The 9746-nt window shown below is 50.6% G+C and overlaps 1 protein-coding gene across 2 annotated transcripts; it reads left to right on the forward strand.

Annotated features, from left to right (window-relative positions):
- Window positions 1–285: 285 nt before the first annotated feature.
- Mta2 (metastasis associated 1 family, member 2) lies at window positions 286–9059 on the forward strand. Of its 2 annotated transcripts, none has more exons than NM_001100740.1 (18): window positions 286–696; window positions 1791–1858; window positions 2137–2230; window positions 3751–3868; window positions 4008–4071; window positions 4223–4340; window positions 4613–4715; window positions 4899–4998; window positions 5112–5300; window positions 5394–5468; window positions 5590–5648; window positions 5855–5952; window positions 6071–6210; window positions 6578–6806; window positions 7138–7227; window positions 7673–7791; window positions 7893–8041; window positions 8246–9010. In NM_001100740.1, the coding sequence occupies exons 1-18, from the start codon at window positions 669–671 to the stop codon at window positions 8409–8411; spliced, it is 2007 nt and encodes a 668-aa protein (NP_001094210.1). In that variant the 5' UTR covers window positions 286–668; the 3' UTR covers window positions 8412–9010. The 2 variants fall into 2 exon arrangements, with proteins under 2 accessions (NP_001094210.1, XP_087430758.1); XM_087574632.1 differs by lacking the exon at window positions 286–696 and adding an exon at window positions 818–1019 and having other exon boundaries at window positions 8246–9059.
- Window positions 9060–9746: the final 687 nt, after the last annotated feature.

A 9746-nucleotide genomic window follows, 5' to 3' on the forward strand; every position in this document is an offset into this window, starting at 1 on the left:
CAAATAACAGGCAAAGCGGCTTGCAAATAACTTTAAGATGCGTGAGGGCGCGCGCGCGCCCGCCCTAGGCGCCACCGTCGGAGTTGCTAGGACCCATAGTGCAAAGAGTTAATTCTAGCTCCCCCACCGCCCTCGAGGGCGGGGTCGAGCTGTAACGGAAATAACCGAGCGCGGGGCCGCGGCTGAGCGAAAGGAGCCGAGTTCCTTCCGGAAGTGGCCGATCGGTGGGGTCTTGCTCTCCGACCTGAGCCGAGAGCTGGGCCTTGTTCTCCGGATCGGCCGAAGGTGTTCCGGAAGGAGGCGAACCCGGACGCGGGCAGGGCAAACCTTCCCAGCGGTTGGCACCACACGACGTCTGCTGGGACTCGGTGAGGACGCTAGGAGCCGGAACCTGACTCCGGTCAGGCAGGAACCGAGCTCGTTCCGGAAGAAGGCGAGCAGACCGGAGCCGGCCTCGGTATCCCGGCGTGAGGCTATAGCAGCGTTGTCGTCGCGCGGGCAGTGATGAACCGCGACGGCTGAGTGAGCAGAGGTGCCGGCTGCTCGGGCCCCATCGACACTTCCGCGAAGCGTCAGCCCCGCGCTGGGGGCTTCGTCTGGAGCTGAGCTTTGCCCCCGCGAGCCTCCCGGACCTCTTTGTGTGGCCGGAGGCGGCGGCGGGAACGGCCATGGCGGCTAACATGTACCGGGTAGGAGGTGAGTACCCTGGGCGGAAAAGGCTGAGGCCGGGACCAGGGAGACTCGGTGTCCGTAAGCGCGGGGGAGCCACATCTGGGGTTGTACGGGCCGCGGCACCGACCGGAACCGGAACCGAGCTGTGGTTCCGCGGCGGCGACGCTGTCGGGCTCAGAGTCTACCGCAGAGACATACCTGCAGCCGTAACGGTGCTCTGAGATCCGCGACTTGATCGCTGGGCTGGAAGTGGCCTTGGAAGGCGCCGGAGTGACCACCGGGCCAGCCGTTGGAGAGGCAGGCGCGCAGGGTTTTTCTTTTCTGTGGCGTCTTGTGTGTTCACCAAGGTGGGGCCTGAACAGTTTACTCAATTCTCCGATACAGGGGTTCAACTTCAGTGCAAAGTTCTTTGGACTCCAGGGAAGCCCCTGTTCTTATCTCTTAAGTCCCACTTTTGAGTGAAGATCTGACTTTAGAATTGGTTGTTGCAGGTGTAGGGGGTAAAAACTCATTTCCTCCTCTTTTCCTTGTTCTTTCTAGACAAGGTTTCTTCTCTGGGTAGCCTTGGCTGTCCTGGAACTTATACTGTAGACCAGGCTGGCCTCGAACTCAGAGATCCGCTTGCCTCTGCCTTCTGACTGCTGGAACTAAAGGTGTGTGGCACCACCGCCTGGCAAAGTATTTCCATAATCTCTTTTTCTTCCTTTCTTCCTTTCATCCTCCCTTCCTTCCTTCCCCCTCCCCCACCCCCTTTTTTTCTCTCTCTTTCCTTTTTGAGGCAGATTTCTTTTTTCCTTGTTTCTTTCTAGACAAGGTTTCTCTGTGTAGCCCGGTCTGTCCCAGAACTGTGAGTTGTAGAACTGACTGGTTATGAAGCAAGAGATCCTCCTGCCTCGGCCTCCCAGAGTGTTGGGATTAAACGCGTATGCCACTGCTGTCCAGCTAATGGCGAATACTTATTTTCTTAAATGTCTTCTCGCACATCTCCACTTCATCTCCACTTCATCTCCACTTCATCGCTACCTAGAATTTTGTCTCTTTTTGGTGCACACAGACCGACTTTCTCTTCTGGGTACTCTCCTCTGATCATCTTGTTTCTTCCCCACCCCCTTCTACAGATTATGTCTATTTTGAGAACTCCTCCAGCAATCCTTACCTGGTTAGACGGATTGAGGAGCTCAATAAGGTGAGTGAAGCTTTTTTTTTTTTTTAAAGATACAGGATACAGGGTCTCTCTATTATGTAACCTTGGCTGCCAGGAACTTGCTGTGTAGACCAGGCTGATCTTAAACTCATGGAGACCCTTTTCATTGGTCCTGAAATTATCTTTGAATTTTGTCTTCATGTTAAGTCTTTCCGTCTCTTCTACGTAGATCCTTAGGGAGATACTGCTGTTGTTGGACTCTGTGTACCTTCACTTTCAAATGGCCAGTTTTCCTCGTCATGTTTTTCTCCCTCCTTTAGACTGCAAACGGAAATGTGGAAGCAAAGGTTGTCTGCCTTTTCCGGCGAAGGGATATTTCTAGTAGCCTCAACAGCTTGGCGGACAGCAATGCTAGTGAGTGCTTCCATGCGTTACCCCTCTTCCTCTCTCCCCAGGATCTGAGGACTAGACATGTTCCTGCAGGTGTTTCCCCTGGTAGCAGGCCCAAGGCAGGGCGTGAGTTTGGGGGTGGAAGTGCCTGGTGTGCGGAGGGAGGCCTGTTGTTACTTGTTGGGGTTGGAAGCAGGGCGGGCAGACCATGATAAGGAAAGCCAGAGTGTGGCTTCTGTGTGGAGATATTTAGATAGGAAATGAAAGGAGCTTTAGAGAAGCAGGCACTTGGGGACATTTTGGGACAGCGGTTAGTGAGGCACTGGGGACATTGTGGGGACTTTGGGACGGTGGTTAGTGAGTGATGGTCAAGGTGAAGGTTTTGAGAAACCTGCAGAACAGGCAGGAGGCTTATGCTGTAGTGGGAGTGATGGAGGTGATAGGAAGCTAGGAGAAGTTCTTGAGCTTTCCTGCCTTCTTTTTCCTCTCCATTCCAACCTTACTGCTTTTTGCTTTGTCTGCATTTTCTCTGTGATCTCTATCTTTTTTTTGCTTAGTTTCTTTTAACTCCTTTCTTCTTCCTAGATTCTTTTTCAGGCCATAGTCGTGAAAGGGTTAATGAGCTGTGCCTACCAAGTTTCTAGGCCCTTTGGGGTTTCCAGCCCCATCTGGCAGGGGCTGACCTTGGCCTTATCCAATCATAAGGAGTGGGGGTGTGGTCCTTCTTGCCCTAGCCCTGGGTTTCCCAGAGTATACACACAGAGACAACCCCCCCCCCCCCCCCCCCCCGCAATGTACCCCCAACTTTTCAGGGGAACAATGCATCGACAAACATGTGCCTACATTTTCTGTCCTCTTCCACTTTGGTTGGCACTTAGCCAGGTTAACTGTTTCTACCAAGACTTCAGTGTGAGCTGCTGCCTCTTGGTGAGGAAGGTGTTGGCACTGGTTTCAGAGTTGCTCTTCTTGAAAGCCCACAAACTATTATTAGCCAAGTAGAGCGAGAAAGAGCATAAGGTTGCGTGTGATGTTTCAGACACAGCAACTAGTTCTGAAGTGTGGCAAGCTGGTGAACAGGCAGCAACCATGTGTGCTATTTTTACTTCTTAACTGGGTTTTAGGACCTTGGGCTGGTTGTGCAAGAAAGAGTTGATGTGACATCACACTGTGTCACGGCTTCGTTTGTGCTTTCTGTGTGGCATCAGTATTGGCAGCTAGGCTTGAGTGCACGTCCGTGGCACCAGTGTGCTCTCACATTAGAAGGATGTGATACTTCCTTTGATGGAGTTAAAGAGAGGACTGAACATCCACACTGAGGTATAAGCCAGAAGGAAAGGCTGGTGGGGTAAGAGTGAGGCCCGAGGAAGGTGAGGTACAGCAGCTGAGGTAGGGTGGCCTGGCCTGGCCAGCTGTTCAAGGTGCCTGTTTTCTTTTTTTTTTTTTTTGGTTCTTTTTTTCGGAGCTGGGGACCGAACCCAGGGCCTTGCGCAAGGTGCCTGTTTTCTGAGTTAGTTTCTGACTTGGTTTCTTCCTCAACATTTTAGGGGAGTTTGAGGAGGAATCAAAACAGCCAGGGGTCTCGGAGCAGCAGAGACATCAACTGAAGCACCGAGAGCTTTTTCTTTCTCGGCAGTTTGAATCATTACCGGCCACCCACATAAGGTATAGGACGATCAGGGTCACTGTGGCCTACGTGCCCTCATTTAAAAGATGGAGAGAAGAGGAGTAGTGTATTGAGATGGTAGATAAGAAGGGATGCGTCGCTCATTCAGGACTTTTTGGGTCTGTCTTTTTTTCTTAGGGGGAAGTGCAGTGTGACTCTCTTGAACGAGACGGATATCTTAAACCAATATCTGGAAAAGGAGGTGAGGAGGTATTAAGAGAAGAGGGAGGTGAGGAAATGTTGCCTCCTAAAGGCTTAGACAGGTGAAGAGGTAAAGGACCTCAGCAGGGAAGTCTGGGTAGACCCACTTTTCAGTGGACTCCTTCCCACCAACCTCCTCTCTTCCCCTTCAGGACTGCTTTTTTTACTCACTGGTGTTCGACCCTGTGCAGAAGACACTTCTGGCTGATCAAGGGGAGATCAGAGTTGGTTGCAAATTCCAAGCTGAGATCCCAGATCGTTTGGCAGAGGGTAAGCAACGGAACAGAAGTGCTTGAACATGAACGTTTCTGTCTGTGGCGTGATTTGGGGTACCGGTGCACAATCTGCTAGGTGTTGTGTTGTGACTTTGACAGAATGAGACTTAGGAACCTGAAAGAGACAAGTGGGCACAGCTGGGAGGGGATTTCTGAGGTCTGAGACCTGATGGACTCCAAGCAGAGAAGAGGAAGAAGAGCCATTGTGAGTGACTAAGAGCTCAGTTATTTCCCTCTCTCCCTCTATGCCATCGCTTGCTTCCTCAGGAGAATCGGATAATCGAAACCAACAGAAGATGGAGATGAAAGTCTGGGACCCAGACAACCCTCTCACAGACCGGCAGATCGATCAGTTTCTCGTGGTGGCCCGGTGAGGGTGGGTGGATCAGAAAGGTGGGCTGGGGAGGAATGGACTGAGTTCTGAGTCTCATCCATTTTTATTTTTTTCAAAGTGGGCTTTGTTTTAGACCTGGGCATTTTTCTTTTTTCTCTTTAGTTCCTGAACCTGCTTGAACTTTTCTCCTCCCTTCTTGACTTCTCAATCTCTTCTTAGAGCCGTGGGAACCTTTGCCAGAGCCCTAGACTGCAGCAGCTCAATCCGGCAGCCAAGCTTGCACATGAGTGCAGCTGCTGCGTCCCGAGATATCACCCTGGTGAGCGCATGTTGATGGAGAGCAGTTGGGCAGCAGAGGAGGAGGGAGTCTTGGAGGAGGTAGAAGTGCTTAAAGGGCAGCAAGTCCTCAGATTCGTTCTGTATTTTTGGTAGTTCCATGCCATGGACACGTTGCAAAGGAATGGCTATGACTTGGCCAAGGCCATGTCAACCCTGGTGCCACAGGGAGGTCCAGTGCTCTGTCGGGATGAGATGGAGGAATGGTCTGCTTCTGAAGCTATGCTGTTTGAAGAAGCTCTGGAGAAGTATGGGAAGGATTTCAATGACATCCGCCAGGACTTTGTAAGTGAATAGGACTAGAAGTGAGAGCAATCAATGCAGGAGCCGGGGCCTAGGTCGGATGCCTTCTCATCCTCTGTTTGCTGTTCGTTTTAGCTACCCTGGAAGTCACTTGCAAGCATAGTCCAGTTTTATTACATGTGGAAAACCACAGATCGGTATATTCAGCAGGTAAAGGTAGGGCTGGCCGGGAGGCCGGGCCAGAGGCTATCTGCTTACCTCTACCTTTTGCTTTGTTTGGTTTCCTTTGTACTGAGATGCTCTGAATTTCTTTCTCCTTTTCTTCTTCTAGAAAAGACTGAAAGCTGCTGAAGCAGACAGCAAACTAAAACAGGTCTACATCCCCACTTAGTAAGTATGGCAGAGGGGAGACTGTCTTCCTTAGAGATTGGGTTAAGCAGGGAGCAGAAGCCAATCGTAGGCGCTGTAGCTCAGTGAGAAGCATGGGCTTAATGTGCACAAGGCTGTGGGCCTAGTCCTCAGCACTCTAGAGAGAGAGACACAAGGGGTTATTTTCCTAACTAGCATCTGCCTTCTCCTCTTGTTTCTTTCATTAGTACTAAGCCAAACCCTAACCAGATCATTTCTGTGGGTTCAAAACCTGGCATGAATGGGGCTGGATTCCAGAAAGGCCTGACTTGTGAGAGCTGCCACAGTGAGTTCCAACGAGGGACAGGGCTGCTGGGGATGGGTTGCCCTTGGGTCCTAGGGATTTGAGGATGCTGGGTGGCATATTTCCTGCCAACAAATTTCCCTTCTCTCTGCTCCTGTAGCCACACAGTCTGCCCAGTGGTATGCTTGGGGCCCACCTAACATGCAGTGCCGACTTTGTGCTTCCTGTTGGATTTACTGGAAGAAGTATGGGGGGCTGAAGACACCGACCCAGCTTGAAGGGGCTGCTCGGGGCACCACAGTAAGAACCAGTGGGTGGGAGCTTGGCCTGGTGACTGAGCACGTGGGTCTCTGAGTTAGAGGCCAGCCTGGTATACATAGTTAGATTTTGTCTCAACAAATGGAAAAGAATCACTGCAAGAACATGCCGGATGGGATGGGGAGAGCGGGGCTTACGGTGTGAACTTGGGTACAAGTCAGAAGACCTTTGACTTCTTCCATGGAGACTGTCAAATGGGCAGGAGCACTTGCTAAGTATTGGGACGCCAGGAAGGTCGGCAGGGGTTTCAGTGAAGAGGTCAGGTAGGAAGTTTGCTGTCTGCAGGTGATGGAGGACAGAGCTGCAGTGTTGATTTGCCTTTTCTCTTCTTTATGTATCATTCCTCCAGGAGCCACACTCAAGAGGTCATTTATCCAGACCTGAAGCCCAAAGTCTCTCCCCCTATACAACCAGTGCTAACCGGGCTAAGTTGCTGGCTAAGAACAGGCAAACTTTCTTGCTCCAGACCACAAAGCTGACTCGTCTTGCTAGACGGATGTGCAGAGACCTGTTACAGCCAAGGAGGGCTGCCCGAAGACCCTATGCCCCCATCAATGCCAACGCCATCAAGGCAGAGTGTAAGGACTGCGTGCTAGTGCAGAGGCTTTGATCTGCCATGTCTGATGGTGTATGCTTAGAACATAAGCCCTCAGGCTGAGACAGGATATAGCTACCTCAGTCCCTGTTAGACCAGGCTATGTAATGGCTCCGGCCTAGCCTGGATTAAATAGTAGGACCCAATCTTAAGAAACAAGGCTAGGCATTGTTACACATGCCGGTAACCAAGCAGTGGAGAAGTGGAGTCAGCAGGATGATAAGCAAGTTCTAGGCTGGGACTTCACTGCAGAACCATTTCAAAAACCCAAAACAAAGCTGCAGAATGCCCAGAGGCTCTTCTCTCTTCTCCAGGCTCTATCCGACTTCCTAAGGCTGCCAAGACACCGTTGAAGATTCACCCCCTGGCGAGACTGCCCTTGGCAGCTATTGTCAAAGATCTGGGTAGGAGATGGGAACTACACTCAATCCAGGGTGGGTGGAAGGTTGCCAGCTAAGAGTCTTTTCTTCCTCAGAGTTTTCCTTTCACACTGAGTCCACATAAACTGTGTGTGTGTGTGTGTGTGTGTGTGTGTGTTCTCTTATTATGGTGCTTCTTGTGATAATTGGTTTTTGGTGGTGGTGCTGTAGATCAAAACCCAGAACCTCATGTATTCTGGTCAAGTATTTACCATTGAGCTCCATCTCTGGCATAGTAGTGGCTTTACATAAGTATTTTCTGATCTGAAACATGTTTTTTAAAATTTGATTAAGTAGCTTGATAGACCTTTTTCTCCATTACTAATCTTTAGGCCATTAGGGTAAACAACTGGTCAGGGTAGAGAGGGAAGAAAGAATGGTAATGAGAAGGTCTTGTTCTATTTCATCTCCCTTCTTCCTCTGCTGATAGTGGCTCAGGCACCTCTGAAACCAAAAACACCTCGGGGCACCAAGACACCAATCAACAGAAACCAGCTGACCCAGAATCGAGGCCTGGGGGGCATTATGGTGAAACGTTCCTATGAGACTGTGAGTGACAGTGGACTGGGAAGGCTGAATGGGGTGGGCTTTTATTTCTAGTAGGAGTCTAAGGAAGGTAGCTCCTTCATGTACACCATGTCCTTTTCCAGATGGCAGGGGCAGGGGTTCCCTTCTCTGCCAATGGAAGGCCTCTGGCTTCAGGGATTCGTTCAAGCTCACAGCCAGCAGCCAAGCGTCAGAAACTAAACCCTGCTGATGCTCCCAATCCAGTGGTATTTGTGGCCACAAAGGATACCAGGTAGGGAGGGAGTCCACCATGGGAGGGGCTGAGAGGCTGACGATCAAGTTGGCGGGCATTGGAAGTTGTAGGAGTGTCTGAGAAAGAGAGGTGCACAGCAGAATGAGGCGAGGGTAGAACTGTAGAGTGCATTGTGGAGTTTTATCTGGTTGAGTCTTGCTGCTCCTCAAGCCTCCCTGTTTCTGTCTTGCTCTTTTTGGCCAGGGCTTTAAGGAAAGCTCTAACTCACCTGGAAATGCGCCGAGCTGCTCGAAGGCCCAACTTACCCCTGAAGGTGAAGACAGCGCTGATGACAGTGCGGCCCCCAGTTCCTCTGCCGGCATCTTCACATCCTGCTAGCACCAATGAGCCCATTGTCCTGGAGGATTGAGCATCTTAGGGGAAGGGAGGTGGGATGAGAGGTAAAGGGTTGGTTGCCCAGGGCATACAAATCTTCATTCCTTTTGGTATCAAAGGGAGTAAGGAGTGAGGGAGGGTTGGAGTTGGTGTGCGTGTGTCCTTGCAGGGGTTGAACACCCTCTGGTGTTACTGCCAGTATCTCCCCTTTTTGGGCTTCTCCATGCCTGTGATGGAAAACAGCCTATAGGAACTTACTTGTGTGTACCTACCCTATTTGGGGCCTGGGACCCACAGTGGGTTTGGACAGTTGGGGGGAGGGTTTTTTAATTTTTTTAAAAATTTACCTTCCTTTGTAAAAGGATGGAGGAAGGGAAGAGTAAACATATCAGGTGTTGGTCCCTGGCAGGGGGAAGGGGGAGTACACTGCCATGTCTCTTTTCTTTATTTTCTATTGGGGATGGGGGGGTTACTCTTACTGTCCGGTGTCCGGACTTTCCTTATTGGAGTTTGAGGGCCCTAAGCTGGCATCAACCCCAGCCCATGCTCACTCTTCTTCCCTCCCCTTTCTCCCTCTGCCTTTTATATGCCAATTCTCAGAAATAAAGATCTTTTGTCTGTTTTTTAACCTCAGATTCTGTAATTGGTTCTTATAGTGACGAATAAAAAGCTCTTTTCTTCAGCTCCTCCAGGCTCAGCTGTTTTCTGCTGCTGCTGTGTGTGTGTGTGTGTGTGTGTGTGTGTGTGTGTGTGTGTGTGTGTGTGTGTGAGAGAGAGAGAGAGAGAGAGAGAGAGTGTGTGTGTGTGTGTGTGAGAGAGTGTGTGTGTTGTGAGAGTGTGTGTGTGTGTTGGGGGTATCTTTGAGGGGAAATAGAGGACAAAGGACATTGAAAGAGGTACAGATGGTGCTTGTTCTAGGAACAGCTTTACGAGATAAGCAGTGGGACTGGAGGTAGTCTGTGCCAGCTAGCCTTCTTGTGGGACTAAAGCTTCTCCCATTGGGGCTGGAGTGCAAGCAGTATCTTGATCTGGATTCATTCAAAGCTCTCTAATGGCTCTGAGTCTCCACAGAAAGGTGTGAGAATGTCTTCCTGTTACCCACTTCTCCCTTTTGATGCTGGGGAGTTGATCCCAGGGTCTGGTGTGTGCTAGGCAAGGGCTCTACTATTGAGCCACCTACTCCCTCAGCCTTGCCTTTTCTTTCATTTTGGCATTCTAGGAAATGCTAGCAACCAGGGTAAGATGTACCCCACTAGGTGCTGGTGGTGTCGGCACACACCTTTAATTTCAGCAATGGGGAGGCAGACAAAGGCAGATCCCTGAGTTCTGAGGCTCGTCCAGTCTACAAAGGGAGAGACTCTTGAAAGCA

Source organism: Rattus norvegicus, chromosome 1 (assembly GCF_021556685.1).
Source record: "Rattus norvegicus strain SHRSP/BbbUtx chromosome 1, alternate assembly SHRSP_T2T, whole genome shotgun sequence".
NCBI classification, from domain to species: domain Eukaryota; kingdom Metazoa; phylum Chordata; class Mammalia; order Rodentia; family Muridae; genus Rattus; species Rattus norvegicus.